At 42.5% G+C, this 26316-nt stretch overlaps 1 protein-coding gene across 4 annotated transcripts; it reads left to right on the top strand.

Annotated features, from left to right (window-relative positions):
* The first annotated feature begins 1461 nt into the window (after window positions 1-1461).
* On the top strand, window positions 1462-26217 carry ACOT9 (acyl-CoA thioesterase 9). Of its 4 annotated transcripts, XM_019823668.2 has the most exons (17): window positions 1477-1622; window positions 2998-3227; window positions 5329-5429; window positions 7118-7144; window positions 7769-7814; window positions 9941-10111; window positions 10366-10403; window positions 14228-14311; window positions 14962-15065; window positions 21036-21109; window positions 23201-23268; window positions 24002-24113; window positions 24276-24366; window positions 24543-24628; window positions 25052-25139; window positions 25298-25448; window positions 25900-26217. In XM_019823668.2, the coding sequence occupies exons 3-17, from the start codon at window positions 5420-5422 to the stop codon at window positions 25986-25988; spliced, it is 1239 nt and encodes a 412-aa protein (XP_019679227.1). In that variant the 5' UTR covers window positions 1477-1622; window positions 2998-3227; window positions 5329-5419; the 3' UTR covers window positions 25989-26217. The 4 variants fall into 4 exon arrangements, with proteins under 4 accessions (XP_004000407.2, XP_004000408.1, XP_019679227.1 ...); XM_004000359.4 differs by lacking the exon at window positions 2998-3227 and having other exon boundaries at window positions 1463-1622; XM_045050626.1 differs by lacking the exon at window positions 7118-7144.
* The last annotated feature ends 99 nt before the right edge of the window (window positions 26218-26316 follow it).

Below are 26316 nucleotides of genomic sequence, written 5' to 3'. Positions count from 1 at the left end.
GAGAAGGCATCTTCATGGCATCGAGTCCCTGGTTTCAGCTGTTCTGGTTCAAATCAACACCATTTATATGCTGATGAGAATGTGTCTGGCTGGAAGGTGATGTGACTGCACAAAAATCATGAACTGTCCCTATCCACTGTTATACCATTTTTGTAACCTGAAAAATTCTCTTGAATTTAATTTTTCTCTCTGAGCCTGACATTGCATTAACGGAAAGTTCAAGTAAAAAGAAGACAAAATAGTGCAATTCAATAAAATATTTATTGTACTGTGTTAGGTGTGGTAAGAGTGCTAAAAAGTATAGGTGACACAAATCATAACAACACCAAAAGGTATTATCACTGAAAAGGTACGGACACTATGAACAAAAATGAAGGAGATCCCTGCAGGCTGAAAAGAGAGTCTTCTGGATGTGGGGCTGATAAAAGGGACAGGTAGGTAGAGAGGAAAGACAAAGCCAAAGTACCATGTTCCATTTGTAATTTATAACGTGATTTTTTTTGAAAAGTCAGCTTAATAAAAATCGACACATTTTTACTAAGCATGGTGTACCATAAAAGCATACAATATGGACCTTGCCTCCTAGGAAATAAACACCTTCAGGGGCAATGCAAGACTTTTGTATATTTTGGAAAGATCCTCTCTCATTACCTTGTTTTGTTTCTTTAGACTGCTTTATCACGTTTAAAATTATGTTATTTGCTAACTTGCTGACTTATTTTCCTTCAAAGCTAAGCTCCCTAAGGGCAGGGATTTTTGTCTATTTTGTTGCATACCCAGCATCTACAACAGCGTCTGGCGCACTGCAAACGGTTTAATAAAAATTCCTTGAATGAAATGGAGAATCAGGTCGTAGGGTAAAATCATGAAAACTCTGGCTTTAAATATTTCTGGGCCAGCCAAAATCTCCAACTTTCAAACACTAGGGGGCAGGCTAAGATTAGAATAGAAATGTTTTTCCATTTAGGTCAGAGGTTCCTAACTTTGCTTATGTAAAGCATCACCTCAGGGCGCCTTTAGACGTTCTAAAGATCCTGTCGGACCCCTAACTAAATAGGAATCCCCAGAGGGTGGGGCTCAGGGATCACTATTCCGTAAGGCTGCCCAGAAGATTCCGACGTGCAGCTAAGCGCAAGAACCACAGACTGGGAGCCGGGGCGTGGGGGTCAAGGTGGCGCGGCCTTCGGCGAAGCATGATAACGGAGACAAGCTCCGAGGATCCCTCGCCTCCACGCCGCTCCCTGGCCGTACTGCGTGGGGCCTTTAATCAATAATGGCGGGGATAGGCCTGTCCTGTGGGCAGCAACACGCCCGGCACTGCCTTTCCAGTGGGAAACTCCGCAGAGACAGGCTCCCGGCCAATGAGCGAGGCTGCAGGCCCCCGGAGCCCACCCCGCTCCGCAGAGAGCCCTCGCCCTCGGGCAGCAAGGCCCCGCCTCTGGGCTGGAAGGCCCCGCCCCTGGGCGGCTGCCCCCGCGAGAGTGCGGTCGTGAAGAGCGAGGTCTGCTCCCGCGCTCGCGCTCGCCTTACTCTCGACTTCCCTCCGCCAGCTGTCTCGCGTGGCCCGGGTCTCTGGTCGCGCGCGCGCGGCCTCAGGGCAAGATGAGGCAGGCGGCGCTGCGGTAAGTAGCAGGGGTCCGGCGTGGCCCTTTCGGGAGGGTCGCCGGCGCCCGCCCTCCGCGCTGCTAGCGGGTCCGGGCGCTAGGAACCGGCCGCCGGCTGGCGAGACTGATGTAGTGGTTTGGGGGGGAAGAAAGTGGGGCCGGGTGGGAAGGGGCGCCCGCCTTCCGCCTGGACGCGTGCCCTCTGCCCCCGAGTGAAGCACCGCGACCCCCACTCCTGGAGCGGAGTTTGATATTAAAAGCGAAGCGGCACTTTGAGGGAGGAAGTTGGGTGTTCCCTGAAATTCCTTTCTCTTTGCTCATCACGGGTGTGGTTTGGGGGTAGCCGCTAGTGAGAGAGCTGGCGTTTAGCACTCCACCTTACTTCACAGCTCTTTGCCCTCCTTGGGAGAGCACTTTTAGGGTTAAGTGCTTGACCCACTTGGACTCCGGGTTAAGTGTGTTGTAATGTGGGGAGAGATTGCGGGGCACCTCTTGGGCTGCCGGGACCTCAGTCAGGACTGTGCGCCTAGGTGCCGGAGTCCAGCTCCAGCAGGTCCAGGGATTCCCGAAGGATGAACGGCGTGGGTGAAAAAGTGAAAATAGAACAAAACTAAAATAAAAAACAAAAATAAAAATGGACACAGACAACCGCAGTGTGTTGAACTGGCCGATTTATTGTAGCAAACGTGGCATTATATATGCGAGTGATTTCCTTGTAACATACGTGGTCTATGTTTTTTAACATTACCTAATTTTGAAAATGTTCCTATGTGCCATCAACCTTTAAGAAAGAACATGGCGATTTTCCCCTAATTTTCCCGCATACCCTTTGATTATTGATTAATTTCTTACATTATTCCATTATGCATCTGCATTTGTCTATAATTATCTATAGTCTATAAAGCATTTGCTTTGCCGTTCTCATGAAAGGCCCTCCATTTCTCAACACCCCAAGTGGAACAGTTACAGGGACATGACCTCCTAACCACATGAGACCGAGGCAAGGTGCACCACCTTGGTCCAAGGTGCCAGGAAGGGGCCAAAAACGCCTTAGAAACCCTTGCCTCACACATTCTCAGGCGGTGCACCTAGGAATTAATTAACCATTTTGTAGCTTAACCGACTAGGTTCAGTCATCATCTGGAATGCCTCCGGGGGGCCAGGTGGGCCTAGGGGTTGAAGTCACCCGTGCCCAGAGATACACTCCTTAGTTGCCGGAGTGGGGCTTTCAAATCCATATGTCTCTCTTTTGCTGGCCGCCTTTGCTGGCTAAGGCATGAGGCTATCCTTCCTGTAAGTAGAGGAGTCTCCATGGGGGATGGCAAAGGCTAAACGCAAGGCCGCACAATTTCTGGTGGAACCTTATTTTCTTTCCTAATGGTTTTTTCCCCAGAGGGCCTGTCGAGGGCCATTCCCCAGCAGACACTACCCCAGGTAGTTTGAAGGCCGAATTACCTAAAAGTGGGAGGACAAGAAGCTTCGCTGTCGGTGGGCCGCCTTGCAGTCACCAATCCGTCCACAGCCCGGGCCCTGCCACTCAGGCTGGGTAGCTCGGCTTCCAGCACCTAGGACTTTTGGTGCTGATTTGAACTTTACCTTGAATGAGCAGCAAGGCCCTGTAAGGTGAGGTGGGGGGTTGATTAGGCTACTTGGACAAGGAGGATGCCTTTTTCTGTGTGTCACCTCCCAGCTTGCCCAGTTAAGGCCTCGGGACTTAGACTCTAGGACAAGTCTGGCTCTCCCCCAAACCATTTCAGCTGAGCACTCCAGCTGTCTCCAGCTTCTTTCTGCCTGGCTGGGCCCCCAGGGGCCTCACCCCTGTTCCAGCTTCTGGAATCATGCTACAGGTGCGCCATCTCTCCTTGTGTGTCCATACTGGTTCTGAATGACTGATCTCCGTCATTTGTCTTAGGGGTCCTGGATCTCCCTCACTATTCCTGTGGATCTTGCTATCAGTTGAAAAAGGTTCTCTGTCTCTCTCTTGTGTATAGCACTTAAAAATAAAAGCTTTATTAGCACTGTTTAGACAGAGTGAAAGTCATTATGGGAAGGGTCACAGTTGACTTTAGCTTACATTGGACATGATGTGAAGGGCCTTCTACAAAGCTCCATGATCTTGCCATGTGCCTTTTCCCAGGAAAACTTTCTTGATCTCCTCTCCCCCAGTTTGGAAGTCTTTTTCTTTGCACTAATAACTCTTATAAACCTGCTTTCCTTTCTTGTGAGTCCTGTTGAACCTTAAGCAGGTACTCTGTTAGTTGTTTAGTGAGGCAAAGAGTTCATAAATGAATACAGACTGTTCAAGATGATTAGGTTATTTGACTGGTGTGCAGTCTTTGTAGCTTATTTTTCCAGACTCAGGAAAGAGTCACTGAATTCGTTTAGTTTCTAAATTGAGGCATTTCCCTGGGGTGGAGGGCCTATGAATGGCGTTGCCTGCTACTGTATTGGAAACTCTTCCCAGACACCTACCCTAAGCTTGGGACCCAGAACAGAGCTAAGACCCTTTTTTTCACACCTTAGGTGACTTCTGTGACTTCTTAGGCAAGCCATGAAGAGATTGGGCTCTTTGGTCTCCTTTCATTGGAAAGTTTTAATCATGGAGTCCTACGGCCTGAGTGTCCCAAAGCCTCTTGACGGTTTCTTCTAAAGGCCTAGGGATTTTGCTGTAAAGCTCCCTAGGTCTTATCAGGGAACAAGCCAGTAACCCTGTGGTACTGAGGTGTTGGGTAGTGATTAAACCATTCTTCCTCTCCCTCCACCTCAGCGCTGTATATGTAAAAGGGAAGTAGCCTGAGATTGTGAAAAGAGCAGCTTGCCTGCAGATGTGTTCGTGTGTGCATGTGTGAATGTGAACTTCTTTATCCTTATGACAGTCCCTTAGGATAGGTACTATAATTACCCCGTTTTACAGATGAAGAAAGTTTTGGTGGGGAGGGGTGGGGTGGGCGGCATAGTGGAGTTAGTCCTTGCTTGTCCTGGCATGAGGTAGTAAGAATTTACTAATAACGAACTAGAATGAGTAATAGTATCTGGAGTTCTTGACCTTGTCAGTGCCTTGCCTTCTTCAGCTGTGCTTTCAGATTACTTTGTCAATTTCTGATATTATATATGTGTTATCCATGATATGATGGTGGTTAGGAGTCAACACTTAAGAAACAGTGAACCAAAACCAACTTAAACAACTTGTTTTGGCAGACTAGGTTAGGTGCTTTTGGGTATATTGTTTTTATTTTGTTTGGGGATTAGGAAATTTCTGCCCACAATAAATACTCTGAGTCTGGAAAGGGTTAATTCTCTTTTCAAAGTTTATTAACTTATAATTGGATTTAGCTTATTTATTGAGGAAATATGGTGTGATAATAAAGAACAAAATAAATGTTCATAATTAATTTACTCAGCTGTTTACCAAATTGATTCAGGGCTTCTGAAGCTAATAAAAAAGCAAGAATAAATCCATTAAACCTGGTTGATATCTTTTATTTATTTTGTAGATTGTTAGCTAGTTGGTCTCTTCTCTCATGAAATGTTTACTCTAGTTAGATGATTTATGGAGTAGCCTCATATGCAAATATACAGACCCTGGAGAAACAAGTACAGATCCTTACAAGAAAGTGTATACTGAGGGTGTGGAATGGTTAAGTGTTTTGGGAGGAGGGGCTGGTTTTGGGCGTTGCCGGGACGCCATAGAACCTACTCTAGCGTTTTTTATCTTGTTTTGTAGGCTTTGTACCACCTTGGGCAAGGGGCTGCGTGCTCCTGGCAGAGGACTCACTCAAGGATCCGAGAATCCCGAGAAACAGAGAGTCCTCCACATGCATGAAGGCAAGCATGGGTGTTTGTGTTTTAGGTCCACGTGGTGAAAAACCCTGTCTTACTTGGGAGGCATACAGATAGGTACTTTAGGGCGAATGAGACATACTAAATGTAGATTTTTCCATAAACTTCTCATTTATAAGATGGTCAGAATAACTTTGGGTAGAGACCACATTCAGAATTTGAGCTTTGGTTCCTAGGAGCCTGGGAGACAGCTCTTTTAATTAAATGGCTTCCACTTTCTGTGTGTTGGTACTGAAGGGGAAAGCAGAGAAAAAAGAGACCTGTTGCATAAGAGATGGACCCTTCAGTTGCAGCAACTAAATGCTCCTGATCTATAGTTTTGTTAGAGGGACAGTTAATCCATGCTCAGTTGGAGTTAATTTCAATTTCTAGTCTGATATGCAAACTATGGCTGTCTCTATCAGTTTAGGAGTATTCATTATGAACAAAATTGTGGCTTCTTCCAAAGCTACAAATTATATATATATGTACACATGTATATACATATGCATATACATATATATAATTAAAATTTCTTTAAAAATTTTTTATGTTTATTTATTTTTGACAGAGAGAGAGAGAGGGGGGCAGGCAGAGTGTGAGTGGGGAGGGGCTGAGAGAGAGGGAGACACAGAATCTGAAGTAGGCTCTAGGCTCTGTGCTGTTAGCACAGAGCCTGTTGTGGAGCTCCAATTCACGAACCATGAAATCATGACCTGAGTCGAAGCCGGATACTTTAGCCTACTGAGCCACCCAGGTGTCCCAAATATTTAATGAAAATTTCTACTTCTTGGCCCTCACTACCCCCTTTATTCATATGCTGACTAAACTAGTAATAATCATTATATGTCAGTGAGCATCGGTAGTCTGTGTACTACTTGGCATACTTCCTGTCCATTCTTTTATTCAAGGAACTCAGGAGGGAAAAAAGTCAGAAATAAGACACATTTACTAGTGGTTACAGGCATACCTTGGAGATATTGCAGGTTTGGTTCCAGACCCCTGCAATAAAGTGAATACAATGAGTGAAATCAATTTTTTTGTTTCCCTGTGCATTTAAGAGTTAGGCTTACACTACACCGTAGTCTATTAAACGTGCAAAAGGACTATGTCTAAAAACACAGTGTACGTATCAAAACAGCTTAAATAGTACCACCAAAGCTCACTGATCACGGATCACCTTAACAAATATAATAATAACGAAAGAGTTTGAAATATTGTAAGAATTACCAAAATGTGACACAGAGACATGAAGTGAGCAAATGCTGTTGGAAAAATGGCGGTGATGCAGTGTGGCCACAACCTTCCAATTTGTACAAAACATACTTTCATGGAGCACAGTGAATACAATAAAATGAGGTATGCCCATATATTCTGCAGTTCTCTCTGATTTAGTTGTAATTAGAGTTTGTAACAAATTTATGGTGTATAACAATTATTTGATAGAAAAATCAACTATTTTTTCGTTAAAGTTTAAGTGCATGTTATCTAACCATATTTGGTTTTGGTCACTTAGCCATTGAAGGACCAAGTATTGCTACGGTTAATTTCCCATAACTGGAATATATACTTTTAAGTCCTATATAAATGCTAGGAAAAAAACATATGACATCAACATGTGAAATCCTATAGACTTATTTTTTAGTCTTGAATTTCTACTGCTTATCTAATTTATTTTCCTTTTATCCATATAGCATGTTCACCTATACATGTGAATCATGGTGTGTGTGGTAATTAGTATCGACTTTTTCTTTAACTGCTTAAGCTTCTTTGCATTAATTCATTCTTGCACTTTTTGGGCATTAACTAACATTAAATTACATTCTTTGCTTTTCCTTGATTTACATCTTTGCTTCACTTTTGTGGCTTAAACTTTTCTAACAATTAGGATAGTATAAATATATGAAAGATCAGTTAGAATGAGACTCCTATTTGAGTATCACTGTCAGTCCCTGCACTAATCAATCTGCTCTACCAACTGCCTATAAGAAGCTAGGTGAGGATTTTGGTCATAATATCTCCATTGTAAAGGGTCTCCTACTGACACTGATACTACCCCACCCGATGAATAATTGGAGTTACCCTGTTTTGTTTGTGTATGTAAATCCCAGTGATTGGCACAGAGTATTCTTTTTCTCACTAAGGAGACAGTTAGTTGTTTCACGTTTTTGGGAAGCACAGGCTTGATCCCTTCCTTGAGCTGTTTGTTGTGGCATTAAATGGAAATTAATGGATCTTTAAAGCTTTTGAGTGCATGGGTCGCTTTTTATAGTTCTTCAACTCATATCCATAATCCAATTCTAGTATTTTTGTTTCCTGGAATGATCTCTTTATTTTTGTTTCAGTTCGTGATAAGTTGCGGGAGATAGTAGGAGTCTCCACAAACTGGAGGTAAGCACCCTTGTGCTCATTCATCCTTTCACCTTTAAAGTGGTATGCTAGGCTGTATTTAGGCTCAGCTGATGGTCTCATTGTAGGGGTGGAGGGAGCCCTGTGTTTGGAAATGGGTTGAGAGGGTTTTTTTTACTTGGGGGGAAGACCAACATTCCAACATACTCATCATTTGATGCATTCTTGTCATAAAGTCATTTACCTGTACTCTACATTTTTCAAAGTGCATTCAAGTATATTACCTCAATGATTCTCTACAAAACTTGTGACATGCTTACGGCATATGTTCCTATCCCTTTTTTACATATGATGAAACTGAAACTCAGAGAGAGAATGAATGAATTAAGGATCAGGGTTTGGGAATTAAAACTCAAGTTTCTTGGTTTTTCTATTTGATGCAGCCTGGCTCCTTTATTCTTGTCACTTCACAATTAACCGGATCTCTCAGTATTTCCCTGCTGTGAAATAGGATAATATTCCTCTTGGTGCACCGAACTTTGAGACTAAAATGAGATAAAAAGAAAAAGCAATCACTAGACATACAATAATCTATTGTTGGTATAGAAATTATTTAATGACTTATTTTTTGCTATTTATATGAAAAATTTCAATGTTTTGAAAAATAGAAAAGATGAATACCTCTGTCCCTACTATCTTGTTTGGTACTTACATTTTTCCAGATTTGCCAATATGCATATGTTGGCTGAATTGTAATTCACTTATATGAATAAGTGAATTACAGGTATCATGACACTTCATACATCTCCAATAAATAAATATGTTCTCTTGTGTAACAAAGTCAGCAATCGTGTGTATCTCCAACAAACAAGATATTCTCTTACTTGATGAGATATACAGTAATTCCCTCATAGTATATTACTCATCTGTACAGAATTTCTCAACTGTTCCCAAAATGTCGTTTATAGCTTTAAAAAATATCAAGATCCAATAAAGAATTGTATATTGCATTAGTGGTTATGACTCTTTGGTTGCTCCTAGTCTGGAATAGTAGACAATTATTCTCCCTCCTGTTTTTTGTGTATGAGCCTGACTTTAAAGTTTTTTAAAAAAAATGTTTATTTATTTAGTTAGTTTTTTGAGAGAGAGAGAGGGAGAGAGAGATGGACACACATGGAATGTGAGCAGGGGAGAAGCAGAGAGAGTAGGATACACAGAATCTGAAGCAGGCTCTAGGCTCTGAGCTGTCCACACAGAGACCACTGTGGGGCTTGAAGCTACAAACTGCAAGATCATGACCTGAGCCAAAGTCAGGTACTTAACCGACTGAGCCACCCAGGCACCTCTGTGAGCTTGACTTTAGAGACCAAGCCATTTGTTGTGTAGAACGTTCCATGTTCAGGATTTCCCTGGTGCTGTTTAACTTGTGTCTTTATTTCTTGTACTTTTGGTAGGCTAAACCTTTCTGGCGATACTACTTCATAAGTGAAGCTTATCTTAATTAATGACATTGTCAGCATTTTAGTTTCCTATCCCCTTGGTGCTCTGTCTCTTCTTTTCCACTTTAATCATTTCTTTGTCTTCCCTTCCCATCTCCTTTTCATGTACTTTTCCTCTTTACCTTTTGCTTTGCCTTTCATACTTCGTTTAGATATAGTTCATTTTTCTTCCTCTGTCTTTGTTTCCTGAAATCGAAGGCAGAGATAGAGATAAACATAGACATAGACATAGAGAAAGAGAGAGAGAGTGAATGAGTTGGGGGCACAGAGAATGTGAGAATTGTCAAGGTGAGAAATGGGGATATGGGATTCAGTGGCCACTTTGTTCTTTAGCCCATATATGTATTTGTGCCCATCCCTCTATTTTTAATTTTGATTTGAAATATTCTATTTTTTGAATACACCTTTTGATGAGGGTGAATATGTGGTTTAAGTATATTTATATCACTTACAAGTATGTATTACCTTTTTTATCTATAAGCCCAAGACATTTTAACAGAAAGTTTTTAATTTCACTGAGTGCCAAGTGGGGATGGAGGGAAGGAAGAGAAGGTGAGCAGGTCCAGACCTTTTTCCTTCTTCGATAGGGTTTGACCAGCCTGAATGTCAATGGCATGTGGGATCGCACTGCCCCCTGTGTTTCATGTAGTTTGCCTCCTTTCTTCTCAGAGACCATGTGAAAGCAATGGAGGAAAGAAAATTACTTCAGAGTTTTTTGGCTCAGTCACAGAAAGGACTGCCACCCAGGAGAATGAAAGACAGTTATATCGAGGTTCTCTTGCCTTTGGGTAGTCAGCCTGAATTACGAGAGAAATACTTGACTGTTCAAAACACCATCAGGTAAAACGGCACTCTTTTTATTTATGTCATTTATTTGTTTTTATTTCTTTTGTTACTAAAACTTTGAGATGTAATTTACGCACCATACTGTCCACCTATGTAAAGTGTGCAGTTGTGTGGTTTTAGTATATTTGCAGAGTCGTGCGGCCATCGCCGCAATTTTAGAACCTTTCATCCACCCAAACTGTGTTATTCATTTTTTAAGGGGTGATCATCATGATTTTCATTTAATCACAGTTTTCTTTGTTTCACAGATTTGGCAGGATTCTTGAGGATCTTGACAGCTTAGGAGGTACTGGTATTATTTTAGTATTTCTAAATAGATAGTTATAGCTATATATTGAATCATTTGGCTGGAAAGGGCCTTTTTAATTCTTTAACTTGCCCAGATGAGGACATTCTAAAAGAGCAGTAAAAGAAGGGCAACTATTGCCTCTGAATTGTCATAATTTTTTTCCTGAAAATGTAGATTCCTGCTGAACAGTTATAATCCGAGTAGTCCTTCTTTCTAATAACTTTTCAAAAAGTCTTAAGTTTTTGGAAAAGTTGTTTGTACAGTACAAAGAATTCTTTTTCTTTGAATCATGTGAGAGAACAGTATTTCCTACAAACCAGGACATTCTCCTACCTAACCACAATACAGCTGTCAACATTGGGAAGTTAACCCTGATACATTAGACTGTTTGATTCTTGGACGCAACTCAGCCTTCACCAGTGGTCCTTTGTAGCAGAAGGGATCCATTTCTTTTCTTTTTTTTTTTTTAATGTTTATTTATTTTTGAGAGAGAGACAAACACAAAGAGTGTGAGCAGGGGAGGGGCAGAGAGAGAGGGAGACACAGAATCTGAAGCAGGCTCCAGGCTCTGAGCTGTCAGCACAGAGCCCAACACAGGGCTCGAACCCACGAGCTGTGAGATCATGACCTGAGCCGAAGTCGGACACCCAACTGACTGAGCCACCCAGGCGCCCCAGAAGGGATCCATTTCTTAATCACATATTGCATTTAATTGTTGTGTCAGGAATAGCTCCTCAGTATTTCTCTGACTTTCATGACCTTAATACTTTTGAAGGTTATAGGCCAGTTCTTTTGTACAATTTCTTTCAATTTGGATTTATTTTATGCTTCCCCAAGATGGATTTGAGACGTGCACCTTTGGCAGGAACATCACAGAAGGGATGATGTGTTCTTATTGCATCTCATCAACTGGTGCATAATTCTCATTTGTCCCATTACTGGGATGTTAACTTTGGTTCTCTGATGAAGGCAGTGTATGTCGGGGTTCTTCACTGTAAAGTTACTCTTTGCACCTTTGTAATTAATAAGTACCTGGTTGGCAGGTAATTTCAGATCTTATAAACATTCCATTCCTTCTCAGACTTCCAATGTATTATTTTAAAATCAGTATGGACTCAAGGATTCCTATTTTATTGAATGGATTGTAATATGTCGCTGTCATCTCTTGTGGTGCTCAAATTGTGCCGGGACTGTCCCAGTCCCTTCAAGCTGACTTCTGTGTTTTTTTTAATGTGTCCCCATCATTCTTTGAGCACTTCTTTACTTTCTGGCACAATAAGACCTCCTAGGCTCATTTGTACTTTCCCTGCCTCAGTCCTGGAATCAGCCAAATCTCCAAGGAGCTCTGGTTCTTTTTGATGGGGAATGGTAATTAGAAACCAAGATAGGGGTACTGGGAGTGGTCACTGCTGCTGGGGTGTCACTGCTCCCATGTTCTTTCAGTGGACAAGCTGGAGAATATTTGCACATGCACATAAATTTATATCTATGTTTGTCTGTTTATCCATCTCTGAAGACCATGGGCTCACACTGGCAGTTGCAATTCTGGATCAGCACCACAGTTTCATTCATTTCCCCCTTTTCATATTTGTAATTCCTCTTTCCAGCTGGCTCCATTATTCTAAATCTATTTACTTATTTGGTAAGGTCCCCCTGTATGTAGCTCATTTCTTATCTCTGCCACCCCTAGCCTCTCATGGATGCTCCCCTCACCTCACTGGGATTCATACCAGGTCCTGTTCTGCTGGGTCACCCTCCTCATTGTGCTCAAGCTGCAACATGCTGGGCCATCGCTTTTGTTGCCTTCTCTCTTTATGTCCTCCGGCCCTGTTTGGGCTTTAGCACCTTACTCTGGGCTACCTTGCTTGCTCTCACTAATGACTTTTGGACTGAACTGTTGGGAATGGGTTTAAAGAAAGGGTGTAATGACTTCTACAATATAGAAATGAGTCCATTGTTAGGCTTATACCTAGCTGCATGTTTCTTCAGATTAAATAAATTTAGTTAAACATTCTTATTGGCGTTTTAACAAAAACCACACACACACACACACACGCGCGCATGCACACACACACACACACACACACACACACACACACACTCTTGACTTTGGTTTACTTAGGTGTCCCTAAATACACAAACTCCCTTGGCATTAACCTGTTTTTTCCTCCTTGCCTCCTGTTGATGGCCATTCTTTTCACCTCTCCACTTGATTCTGTTCCTTCAAGTTTTTTAAAGAACTTGCCTTATCACCTAATCTTTCTCTCTCATATCGCAAGCCGTTTCTCAGCTTCACATTCCCTCACCTTCTAAACATATTCAAGGCTCTTCCATCTTATAATGGAAAGTAGGTAAAATCTCCTTCCCTTAGAACACTGTCAAACTATCTTTCTCTTTCACTTCAGAGCTAACTTTATGGAAAAAGTTGGAAAAAGTCATTTGCTCTTACTGCCTCTGTATCTTGACTTCCTGTTTATTTCTCATTCTCACACTTGCTGGCTTCTGTTCCTCAGAGCCATTGAACTGCTCTTGCCAAGCTCTCCATTTTCCCCCTTATTTTGTGATCTAATGGGTGCTTTTCAAGGTTTACCTGACCCTATTGTGGTTCCTGATAAATATTGTTGAGCTCATCCTTGGGCTTTGTGACACTTCTACCTCTCTGGCTGTTCCTTTCCTATCTCCCTTGTAGGTTCCTCTTTTCCTAGTGATCTTTTGAATGTTGGCTATCCCCAGGGTTTTGTCTTCTCCCCTTTTTTTTGCTTATCTGTACACTCCCAGAGCTTCACTTGTTATCAGTATGTGGAGTACTTAGGAACCTACATTTCCTGCCCTGCTTTTCTGAGTTCCAGATCACTTTGCCCTCTCGCCTACTGGACATCTCCATTTGGATATGCCCTAGGCTTCTCATATTTAACATGTTGAAAATAGTCCATTTTATTCTTCCTCTATTCTCTTTTTCAGTGAATGGTGTACCATCTTCAGTCAGGCAAGCTGGAGACCTGAGATTATTAACATATTGAAGAGATTATTAAAATATTCTCTTCTTTTCCATCGATACTGACATAGGCCAGCCACATATGATTTATTCTATGGGTACCACAGAGACCTTAAGTGGACTTTCTTGCCTTTAGCCTCTTGTTCCCCCAGTGCATCTGTTAGGAGGTGCATGGATGGAAGGATTTTTTTGTCACTTAACAAATATTTATTGGGTGCAGACCCATGTCCTGAGGGCTGAAGATACAAATTTGAATGAATCATGGGGGAAGCAGGGAGGCCACTAAACACAGGAGTATAATACAACTTTAAATGCACAGAAGCATGCTTAGCTTATTAAAATATGGCAAGTATACAGATAGTCTCAAGGTGGTGTAGGAGTCAAAGGTGTTAGGAGGAAGGAGGAATAACTCTAAGTGAAATGGTTGCTTCATGATAAGGAGTCAGAGGGAAAATAGATAGTTGAGTCCTTGTGATTTGTTTCTCTTTTATGAAGATGTTTGATGCTGTTGGACTCATGTGCTGGGTTCTTTTTCTAATTGAGGCAGTGTGTCTCTGTGGAGTGGTGATGGGCCACCTGCTGGGCTTGGGCTTTAGACTTCGGCTTCTTGACCAAATCTAAAATTGAGTGGGTAGTCAGATTAGAAGATCCCCAAATCTCTTCAATGTGTAGAAGTCTTTGGACCTAGGATAAGGCTGCTAGTGGGATATGGGGGGTTGGGTCTTCAAAACAAGAGAAGACTTTTTATGGATTCAGGGATTCAGTTGTAAATTTTGAGCAATAATCTTGCTTTTCCTTTCTTTGGTTCTCTTCTTTTTTCTTACAGTTCTCATTTGCTACATGCACACCAAGATTCATTCAGCTAAGGCGTCTCCTCTGTCTATAGTTACAGCCCTGGTGGACAAGATTGGTAAGCAATATTATTTTCTATGGATACTTAGAATTCTTAGTAATCACAAGAGATTATTGAAATTAGAGGAAATATTTTCATTTTATGGAAAAATTTTTATGTATATATATGTATGAAAATGTCTCATGGTATATACTAAAATACATATTTATTAAAATGATCTTTGAGTGGAAGGGTTTTGTTTTGCATAATTGCAGTTTTATTTTTTTTAGTTTTAAAAATGTTTATTTATTTATTTTCACGATGTTTATTTATTTTTGAGAGGGAGAGTGCAAGTGGGGAAAGGGCAGAGAGAGGGGGAGACAGAGGATCCAAAGCAGACCCTGTGCCATCAGTAGAGAGCCCAGTGTGGGACCTGAACCCACCAACTGCAAGACCATGAACTGAGCTGAAGTCAGATGCTTAACCGAGTGAGCTACTCAGGCGCCCCTCCAGTTTTAGTTTTTATATTCTTTGCATTGTCTACATTTTTCAAAAAGGTATACAGTTCTCTTTTGTATGTCAAAAACGTTCTTTTTAATTTTGAAGACTAAAAAAAAAGAAAAAAGGAAAAGTGGTGGAATTTGCCAGAATATAAAATGAAATTTTCCTTTTGTAATACGGAAACTTTGGGGTGTGGTTTGAACTCAGATTGACTTTTTGTTTTGCAGATATGTGTAAGACGAGCTTAAGTCCAGAACAGGACATCAAGTTCAGTGGCCATGTCAGCTGGGTTGGGAAGACATCCATGGAAGTGAAGATGCAAATGTTTCAGGTATGTATTTGTCTAAAGGTTGCTGGCTTGTTCCAATACAACCAGCTAGTCCCAGCGAAAGAAAAGCATATTTACCTATGCTTTTTACCTATGCTATACCTATGACAGGTATATAGCTCACCAGTTCTAGAAAAAGAATTGAAAATTCATGTCATGCAGATGGTGGGTTATTAATGTGTTCTTCCTAGACAAAGACTGACACTTTGCTGTCTTGGTTCATTGTTTATTACTTTCAAATCATATATGGCTACGTGTCAAGGTGCTTATTTCTGGTTTTGCCCCAGAGAATTTCACAAAAGTCTGAGTTACATCAGGCACGAATGGTACTTACTGGTCACTGTGTTAGTTTCCTCGGGCTGCTGGAACAAAGTACCACAAACTGGGTGGCTAAAAATAACAAATTAATTATCTCACAGTTTGGCAGCCAGAAGCCCAGAATCAAGGCTTCAGCATGACCATGCTCCCTCTACAGTTTGTAGGGGGAGAATCCTTCTTTGCTTCTTCCTGTCTTCTCATGGTTTGGTGGCAGTCCTTGGTATTCCTTGGCTTGCAGCTTGAACGCTTTGATCTCGGCTTCCATTGCCACGTGTTCTTTCGCCCTTGGGTGTCTGTGTCTTTGCGTCTCTCCTCTTCTTCTTCTTTTTTATTAAATAATCTCTGTGCCCAGCGTGGGGCTGAGACTCATGACCCCAAGATTGAGAGTTGCATGCCCTACCGACTGAGCCAGCCAGGTGCCCCTCTTCTCTTCTTATAAGGACATCAGTAATATGGGATTAAGGGCCCACCCTACTGCAATATGACCTCATCTTAACTGATTATATCTGAAACGGCCCTATTTCTAAGTAAAGGTATGTTCGGAGGTACCAAGGGGTAGGACTTCATATATTTTTGGAGGACACAAGTCAACCCATAACAGTCACTTAGACTAAAGGTAGCAGTTAGGAACAGCCCCACTAAGGAGCAGAACTCTGAGTAGCTGTTATAAAGAAATGAAGAAATTTGACAAGAAACAAGTACCTCAAAGAGGATAATAGCACAGAAATCAGATAATTCAGAGTATGTCCCACGTTTCATTGTGAAAATTTATTTAAGAATGACTCATTCTGGGTGCACCTGGGTGGCTCGGGTAAGCTGCCAGCTTTGGTTCAGATCATGATCTTGCGGTTGAGTTTGAGCTCTGCCTTGGGCTCCGTGCTGACAGTGCAGAGCCTGCGTGGAATATTCTCTCTCTCTCTCTCTCTCTCTCTCTCTCTCTCTCTCTCTCTCAAAAAAAAAAAAGAATGACTCATTCTGGTGAGCACAGCATAACGTATAAACTTGTTGAATCACTATGTTGTACACCTGAAACTAATGTGACATTGTCAACTATGCTCAAATAAAAAAAATAAGGAAAAAAAAAGAATGACTTCTTCAATTATGCCAGAGTATTTAGTAGGCTCATTATTCAGATGGACTTTTTCTCTTCTGGAATTATGAAGTACTTCACCTTTTGGAAAAAGTCTAAAGCTTGTTCTGCAGTAACTAAAGTTTTTGTCAAAATAGTTAAGTAGTTTTTTATTTGGGGCTCTCTGTAAGCAGTTGGATTCTTTAAGTTCCATGTTGTCATAGCTGACAGTAATACTGTTGTTAGAACAAAACACAGTAAGCATGATGGGGATGCTGCTATGATTAGTCCACACTGTTTTTTTTTTTTTAAGTTTATTTGTTTTGAGGGGCGGAGAGGGGCAGAGAGGAGGAGGAGGAAGAGGAGGAGGGAGAGGAGGAGGGAGAGGAGGCGGAGGGAGATGGAGGGAGGGAGAGAGAGAATGAGAATGAATATCTCAAGCAGGCTCCATGCCCAGTAAGGAGCACAACTCGGGGCTTGATGCAACCACCCTGGGATCATGACCTGAGCCGAAGTCAAGAGTCAGACATTTAACCGACTGGGTTGCCCAGGCGGCCCCTGTCTGCATTTTTTAATCTTCATGGTTGATTCCTAGACTGCTCAGATTCCTGCCATAGGAATCAAGGTAATTTGAATCTGGGCCAAATAGGTTGAAAAGAGTTACAGGAGTTATTGTGGGGAGAGGGCCAATGAAAATCACTGTCAGACAAGTACAAACTTCTGTTTTAAGTTTGTATTTCTCATTGACCATTTTGACTAGTAACTCAAGACTTGAGTGATCCTTTCTATACCAGATAGGAAGCTTGGCGGTAGGTGCTTTGCCTCTGGTTTAGGTACATGTAGGTTCAAATCCCAACTCTGCTGCTTATTAGCCATGTGAATGTGGGTAAATTACTTACCTTCTCTGAGTTTGCATTTTCTCAAGTGTAACGTGGAAACAGTAATAGTACCATGTTTTATTGTGTGGTAAGCATGAAATGAAAAAACAACCTAACCATAGGAATTAGTTGGTACATTGCCTGTCACACAGTAACCACTAATCAAATGTTGACTATAATGTTCATTTATTATCATTACTATGGAGGTGGTCCCAAATATTTTCTGGGCTTGACCTTCAGACTCATCTTTCTGCACACCTGTTTTATCTCTCCTCCTACACGTGCTCTTGCTACCTTAAATCAGGTGTGTGACAAACTGAGTACCTCAGCTTCCTTCCCAATCCTGATCCTCCTCCATTTCCCCCTTTGCTGCCCTGGGTCCAAACCTTTGTCATATCTTTAATTTCGTCCTTTCCTATACAGCCTTTTGCCAAGTCTTGCAAATTCATCACCCATAGCAACCCACCAGAGAGTTCTTTCTTCCCTTTCCTCTCGGCCTCTGTGTTTCATTCAAGGCCTCACTGCCTCCTTTGTGAGTACCTTAACTGTCTTTTAATAGTCTACCTGCCTCTAGTCTTTGCTCTCTCTGTTAATTGTACAGATTTTTTATGAGTTAGATCTTATAAAGGCAATCTTAAATCACATTGCTTTCCTTCTCCAAACCCTTCAGTGACCATTATCTGTGGATTAAAGTCTGAACTCTTTTGACTAGTTAGGATCTAAGGTGCTCCACAAACTAGCTCCCACCTGCCTTTACAACTGTAGTCCCTCTATCATTCCTATACCTTCTTAGAGCTTGCTGATGGACATTTTGAGCATTCAAAGAATAGGGAGTTACTCATTTTTGCATTCTTTTTTTAATGTTTGTTTATTTTTGAGAGACAGAGAGAGAGAGAGAGCGAGCGAGCGAGGGGGAGGGACAGAAAGAGAGGGAGGCCAGAATCTGAAGCAGGCTCCAGGCTCTGAGCTGTCAGCACAGAGCCTGATGTGGGGCTCAAAAGCACAAACTGAGAGATCATGACCTGCCCTGAAGTTGGACGCTTAACCGACTGAGCCACCCAGGGGCCCCTCAATTTTGCATTCTTGATGCTTGGCACTAGTAGGTGTTCATTATAATAAACCATAATGTAAACAGTGAGTGAGTAGGATGAGTATCATTGCTTATTCTTTTTTCTTGCCTGAAATCCTCATGTTCTGGCTCCACACATTCGTATTCTACCTCTGCTTCCAGGCCACCTTATGCTCAATCCTTCCCTGATCCTTCCAGCTCATAGCGCCTGTTCCTTCCCCATGACTTCTGATTCTTTCTCCTGGTACCTGCTCTTCTCCGCAGAGCAGCATATGAACACATCTTTTCTCTTCGACTACACTGTAGGCTCCTTGACATAAGCAGCATCTGGGTGTGAGTTACCTAGCCCACTTCCTCGTGTCCCTTCATTTAACATTCACTTAGCTGTTTATCGAATGCGTGTTCTGTGCTCAGTGTATAGCAGTGAGCTAAACAACGTTTCATTCTCTTACAGTTTACATTCTAGTAGTGCTTGATAATTTTCTGCCTCAACTCATATACATCATCAATCATTGATTATCTTCTATCTGCCAGTCTTTGTGCTAAGTGCTAGGCATACAAATGTGAGTAAAAATGGTCTTTGTCCTCAAGGAAAGCGTGCTGGAATCGGTGATTATGATATACAGATGGTCCCTGACTTAGGGTGGTTTGACTTCCTATTTTTTGGCTTTATGATGGTGTGAAAGAGTGTTCAGTATAAAGTGTACTTTAAAGTTTGAATTTTGATCTTTTTCTGGGCTGGTGATATGTGGTGCTGGGCAGTGGCAGTGAGTTGCAGTTCCTGGTCAGCCACGCCATCAGGAGGGTAGAGGACTGACGCACTTGCAACCCGCCTGTCCCCATATGGCTTTTCTGTTTTATACTCTCTGAACGGTATTAAATAAGTTCCCTGACATATTCAACACATTGTTATTAACGAGACTTTATGTTAGATGCTTTTGCCCAATTGCAGGCTAATATAAGTGTTCTGAGCGTGTTTAAGATAGGCTAGGTAAGCTGTGATGTTCTGTAGTTTATGTGTATTAAATGCATTCTTGACTTAAGATATTTTCAATTTATGATGGATTTGTGGGGATGTGACCTCGCTGTAAGTCGAGGAGGATCTGTAGTATATTATCATGCAGCTTTTCTCAACAGAGGCACTACTGGCATTGGATGTAGGAAAAATTCTTAGTTATGCAGGACAGTCCCCCGCACTGTGAGGTGTTTAGCTCCTTGGTTACCCCTGCCTGGCTAGTGATGTCCCTCAAGCCGTGTGACAACCAAAACCAGTTCTGCACATTTCCAAGTGTTCCCCGTGGGAGTAGTATCCATCTCTGTTACATTGAGTACCACTTTCAGGGAGGACTTTGTTTCCACTCTGGTGGCAAACCAAGGAAAGGATGATGACCTCTGCCTGGGGAGGGGGCAGGGGTGGGGAGAAGTGTCTTGAGGAAGGTGGCTGTGAGGAAGGCCCAGGCTCAGGCATGGATGGGAGGAGTTCAACAGCACGGTACATTCCAGACCTCCAAGTTGTCAGGTGTGCTTAGGGAAAGGTTGCAGGTGCTTAGGGGCATGTTTGGTGAGCAGAGGGGAATCTGGACTCTGTCGTGGAGAGCTTTATATATATTGCCAGCAAGCTTAGAGCAGATGTGGGAAGAAGGTTGAGGGGGAAGGTGAACAGACAGCAGCGAGGAGGACTAGTGAGGAGGTTTGTTGAAGAGTGAGCCTAGTATGCCCTCAGCTTATGATAGGACTTTATGATATAACTTCCCTGGAAGTACTGATTCCTAGAGGATGAAGAAATACCTCAAAGCCTCAAAGGCTTGTACATTGTAACTATTTCACTCATTACGTGGAATGACCAGTGATCCTTACCCCTTCTTGGGAGCCCCCTACGCTCAGCTAAGGGGGCACAAACGTGTGCTGGTAGCTGGCATACTGAAGTTCCCTGAATATTCTAATGTCCATGAGAGCGGTGGGCACTTCACCTGGCTTTGTGTGCCATTGTGAGGACAGGTAGGCCTCAAGAAAGCCAGAACTTTGCATAATGCAGGACACTTAAGTGACGGTGATGCAGAGGGTCCCTCTGTGACCCTTGCCCTTGAGTCTCAGTCACGCATACTTCCAAAGCCCGTAGGTCATGTCCATCTCAGCCCTTCTCGCATGGTGTACTGTTTGAATTTTGGGGTGTCTTTCTCCTTTTCCAAGACCACAGCCTTCTTGGTCTTGCTCCATTCCCACCCAGAGCTTAGTTCTGTGTCTGGCAACTCAGCAGATGGTGGTTAATGATGCACTTTTCTTTTTCTTTTCTTTTCTTTTTTTTAAAATTTTTAATGTTTATTTATTTTTGAGACAGAGGGAGACAGAACATGAGTTGGGGAGGGGCATAGAGAGAGGGAGACACAGAATCTGAAACAGGCTCCGGGCTCTGAGCTGTCAGCACAGAGCCCGATGCGGGGCTCGAACCCATGAACCATGAGATCATGACCCGAGCCGAAGTCGGACGCTTAACCTGCTGAGCCACCCAGGTGCCCCAGCACTTTTCTTTTTCTAATTGCAGCCCTTTCCAAAGCATGTGTGACATCTGTTAGAATTGTCATAGGTCTTCTTGTTAAATGTATTTCTTATGTCTGTATTTTCTTTCCACTGTTCTTTAGTTACACGGCAATGAATTTTGTCCTGTTTTGGATGCAACCTTTGTAATGGTGGCTCGTGATTCTGAAAATCAAGGGTAATTGCTGTTTTTTCCTAATTCTTTATTTTGGAAGACTTCAAAGAAACACAAAACTGGAGAGAAGACTATAATGAAATTTCCATATACTCATCACCTAGACTTAGAAGTTTTAACACTTTTGCCGTATTTGCTTCATCTCTTTATTAAAAGTGTATTATTTTCTTTATTATATTTTATTTTTTTAAATGTTTATTTATTTTTTTTTTTGAGAGAGAGAGCGAGAGAGCGAGAGACAGAGTGAGCAGGGGAGGGGCAGAGAGAGAGGGAGACACAGAATGTGAAGCAGGCTCCAGGCTCCGAACTGTCAGCACAGAGCCCGATGCGGGGCTTAAACTCACAGACCGTGAGATCATGACCTGAGCCAAAGTCGGACACTTAACTGACTGAGGCCCCCCCCCCAGGCGCCCCAATGAATTCATGGATTTTAATAGTAAATGTATTTCAGTAAATTGCAGCCATTGTTCTTGATGCTCAGAGCGTACTGTGTTTGGGCAGTGGGAGCTCCTTTAAGCTGGCTCCTGGAGTAAACTTGTTTCACATTTCCCCACCAGTCTTCCTGTTCTCTGGTATGGTGGGATATCTTGGGCTCACTTTACACATTTTCTTCCTCAGGCCCAGAATCAGCCATTTCTCTGAGGAGTCTTGGGGTTCCTCTTAGTGAGTACTGGTATTTAGAGACCAGAATCTGGGCACTAGAACTATATTTTCTACTCATTTGTCATTATTTCTAAGCCTTTTCAGTGGACAGAGTTAGGATGTATATTAAAAAGCAACAAATATCGGACCTCGTGAGTTAATGTACCTTCAATTCCAAGTCAGATTGAACTTTACAGATTTTAACTTATTTGGCTTCATACTTTTTTCCCCTTAAGTTGAATTCTTGGTTCCTAACAGCAGTCACTGGGAAGGCATTCGAACGGGGGGAAAAAACTGTTGAACTGTGGGGGGTGGGTGCTGGGCTGGGAGGAAATAGTACAGGATTGCTATTGGTATAGGACAGAGTCTGGGGGCCTGTGGGAATCTAATTTGTATTAGAAACTTGAGGTAGGGGTCCTCATTGAGAAATCTTTGCTGCCTCATGAAAAACTGCCTTGGAAGAGTGAGTTAAGGTGAAACAGATGTGAGTGTAGAATGCTACTCTTCACTTTCCCACTGGGCTGGGCAGGCCTGCGGGTCCTAGGGGCTGGCCCTGGGTGGGGGACTCCTTTCCGGCCCTGTGGCATTATTTAAAATTTCTCTACCATTGTTTCCATTGTTGTTTCATCAAATCTTTGGATTCTACCACAGTGAAAGCACCCCCCCCCCCTTATCTGTTTTCTCTTTTGAGAAATTTGCCACCTTCAGAAAAGTAGAATGATGCAGTGAGCACCCAGAGAGCCCTCACCTTCAATTCACCAATTGATATTTTGTCTTACCCTCTCTCTATAAATACACACATGTACACACTCTTTCCCTGAATCATTTGAAAGTAAGTTTGAGACTACTTCACCCCTGGATAGTCCAGCATCTGTCTCCTAATAATAAGGTTATTCTGTTACACAGCCTCGATGCCTTTATTATATCCAAGAAATTTAAGTGAGACAGTTATATTATCTAATATACAATCCATATTCAAACTTTGCCATTTGTCCCTAAAATATCTTTTATAGCTCTTTCCCCTGGGTCAGGATCTGATCGAAGATCATGTATGGCATGTAGTTATTATGTAGTTTTTTTTTTAAAGCGTCCCCCTGCCATTTTCTATCTCTGAAGACGTTGACATTTTTGGAAGGGTCCAGGCCAGTTGTCCTGTAGAATATTCTACAGCGTATTTTTGACTGTTTCCTCATTATGACAATCAGGGGAAACTTTTTGGTGAGAGGCAGTGTTCTTTTTATGATGGGAACTTTCTAGTATACAGCTTACTCTGTAACTAGAGGGCTCCTTACTTGTTCCTGGGTTATTATATGAAACAGTGAGTAAGCATTACCTAAAACAAACAGCAGAGACTTGGAAACCAGTGGGTAAATTCTTCACCTTCCACCTTTCCTGGGGAAAACTGTATTTATAAGCCTCTTAAACTGTATTCTTTTCTTTTCTTCTCTTTAGGCCGGCATTTGTAAATCCACTCATCCTTGAAAGCCCAGAGGAAGAAGAACTCTTTAGACAAGGAGAATGTATATTAATTTGTTTATAATAAGATACAGTTCTGCAAAGCACACTAGCTGTACTGCAGAAGAGGTTATTTAAGAGCATGTATGGACTGTTCATACCAGTCAAGTAGTCTTACTCATGCTGAAAATTTATTGAAATTAAAAATACCTTATTTTTGGTTCCAGAATCCATAGTTTAACAGTTTTCCTGATTAGACAATATTTGTTAAGTGCAAAAATTTGTTTTCTCATTTTTAGTAAAATGGGAAATGTATCTTAGTGAAATAACTGCTGGTCAGGGCTCTAGTTCAGGATGGTCTTTTTAAAAACTTTTTAAAGTGTTTATTTTATTTTAGAGAGAGAGAGGCAGAGAGAGAGGGAGACAGAGGATCTGAAGTGGGCTCCACACTGACAGCGCAGAGCCCAATGGGGGACTCAAACTCAAGGACCGTGAGATCATGACCTGAGCTGAAGTTGGACGTTTAACCAGCCGAGCCACCCAGGCGCCCTGGATGGTCTAAGTGTGGTCTTTAAGTGGTCTCACACTGAGCCAGTGTAATTTCCGTGTGAAAGCAGGGAGTCGCTGGACACTTTATGTAGCCTCAGCAGCCTTCTTTGGGATATATGTACAATTTCCGGTGGGCTTTTTGAAGTCAGGAGATACTACCCTTGTAGGGTCTGAGGCAGCCAAGGTCAGGAACCGCAGTGCTGCAGTGGGACCCTCCTGATCGTAGCTCCTTGTCGTCCTGTGTTCCAGTGAACAAGGGGAGAAGGGTTGCCTTCAGCTCCACGTCATTACTGAAAATGGCTCCCAGTGCCGAGGAGAGGACAACCATACATGAGATGTTTCTTAGCACGCTCGATCCAAAGTAAGTTAGGATGGTGAGATTCCAGGTTGGGAAAGCATTTAAACCTTGGCCTTCTCCAGAGCCACTTGGGCCTCAACATCTTGGGAGTTGTTTGCATATATTTTACCTTTCATCAGTAAAATCATGGCATTAAGAGGGTTTCCTGAATCTCCTTTTGTACAGGACTATAAGTTTTCAAAGTCGAGTTTTACCCCCTCATGCGGTGTGGATGGAGGATTCAAAACTGAAGAGCTTGGAAATTTGCCACCCTCAGGTATTGTAAGCCAATGAAAAATCTTCTAAAGAGGATAACTTGCTTTGGTGATTCTCATCTAAAATTTGATCCGCCTTCAAACTGACCTCTGTTCTGTGGCATTGTTAATTCCTTTGTTCTGTATATGAGGGTGGTCATGAGCTTGTATCTGTTAATAATTATTTTATGCCCTATAGGAGCGGAACATTTTCAATCGGATCTTTGGCGGTTTCCTTATGAGGAAAGCGTATGAACTTGGATGGGCTACTGCTTGTAACTTTGGGTGAGTTTGGCAGTGTGGCGCCAGTAAAAGTATTCAACTTCTGAGAGACAGTTTGCAGTACCCCGTTGAAATGAACCATTTTAGGCCAGTCTGGATGTGTTGGGGTATGTGCTTTGTTTTTCAATCAATTTCACACTGATACCACCTCCACTTGGTCTTCATTTTCAAAGGCTGTTGCTCTGACTTTGTCAGTTAGTGCATTAAAGACCTACTGAGAAAAGGTGATGACAATGCAGAAAGGAAAAGATAGAGTGGTGATCTCGTCACATTGGCATCCCTTACCATTTCTCACCGGTATGATTATTTGCCCCTTCCCTAGGTTTATTCTCTTATCATTCACATTTTGCTTCAGCTGATTGTTAGGGGAGAAATAGACATCATCTGAATTTTGTGGTTGACCCAAATTCTGCCTTTGTCTGTTAGTGGTTCCCGACCGTTTGTAGTAGCAGTGGATGATATCATGTTTCAGAAACCCGTTGAGGTTGGATCACTGCTGTTTCTTTCTTCGCAGGTAGGTGTGCGATGAGGGATGAAATAAATTTTTTATCACTTGGGCCCAGAAGAGAAGGTTTTTTTTTTTTTTTAATTCTAAAGCCACTGTTTCTCTTATGACTGGCTTTTCTCCCCTTCCTAATGCACTTGACTAACTATCAGGTCTAAATCCCTTAGGTTTGCTTTACTCGGGACAATTACATTCAAGTCAGAGTGCACAGTGAGGTGGCCTCTCTTGCGAATAAAGAGCATATGACCACCAATGTCTTCCATTTCACGTTCATGTCAGAAAAAGAAGTGCCCTTGGTTTTCCCCAGAACCTACGGAGGTAAGCAGCAATGTCTGTCCTTAGTGAATGGAAGAACGTATAAAGAAATTTTTCTTCTTTTAAATTGTTGTAGGAAGCATAGAGACGCCTCTTAGCTCCAAGAACGTATCTCTAGGAGATAGCGCTCTCGAGGGTCTGCAGCCCTGACGGCCAGGATGCCTCATGGCCTGCAGGCTGCCATTGCTGCTCTGCCTGACCTGGCTACCGTCTGAAGGGTCAGTCCAGCTGTAAGTGGCCACTGGTGGTCAGAGACTGGTGCAGCCACAGGAAAGGGGCACGAGTCGAGGCTCACCCCTCAGGATCCTTGCACACCCCCAGCCCGACAGGGCCTGCCTAGAGCCATTTTTGCACGCTCCTTGTTGCCCTCGTGTTCCCAAGTAGCCTAGCTGTCCGTACAATGATTTTGTAAGGTGCCATGGGCTTCTCCATGGTTCTCTCTTTTGTGTTTCAGAGTCCATGTTGTATTTAGATGGGCAGCGGCATTTCAACTCCATGAGTGTACCGGCGAACTTGAGAAAGGACTACCTTGTGGAGCCCTAGGAAAACCATGCTTGTTTAAGAGCAGCCCTCCACGGTGGCATAGTGCCCGGTGAAAGCCCGATCAAGTGTTTTGGTTTCAGTCTTTATTCTCATCCTCTGTTGAGAAGAAGAATGTATTCAACCTTTAGGATGATCAGCAAAGCAGAACAAGAGAGTGGCTGGGTGGGGCGGAGGAAGAGGGAATTATTAAACAATAAACACTCTCAAGACAATTTAAATTAGAAACCTACCATGTCACCTCCTGTGTGGTAAAGAAATGAGGGCAGAATGCCTTTATATGCAGTTGGAAACGTTTCTTTTCTTAAGCTTATCACAAGCTATCCGTATG

This window comes from Felis catus, chromosome X, assembly GCF_018350175.1.
Source record: "Felis catus isolate Fca126 chromosome X, F.catus_Fca126_mat1.0, whole genome shotgun sequence".
In the NCBI taxonomy this organism is placed as follows: domain Eukaryota; kingdom Metazoa; phylum Chordata; class Mammalia; order Carnivora; family Felidae; genus Felis; species Felis catus.
This window is presented reverse-complemented; position numbering and strand designations above follow the sequence as displayed.

Excerpts from the sequence above, each read along its gene's own strand:
- ACOT9 (XM_004000359.4), top strand. The coding sequence starts at position 1,603 with ATGAGGCAGGCGGCGCTGCG. Across the intron at positions 10,112-10,365 it reads ACTGTTCAAAACACCATCAG|ATTTGGCAGGATTCTTGAGG; the intron begins GTAAAACGGCAC and ends TTTGTTTCACAG. Across the intron at positions 23,269-24,001 it reads ACTCTTTAGACAAGGAGAAT|TGAACAAGGGGAGAAGGGTT; the intron begins GTATATTAATTT and ends CCTGTGTTCCAG.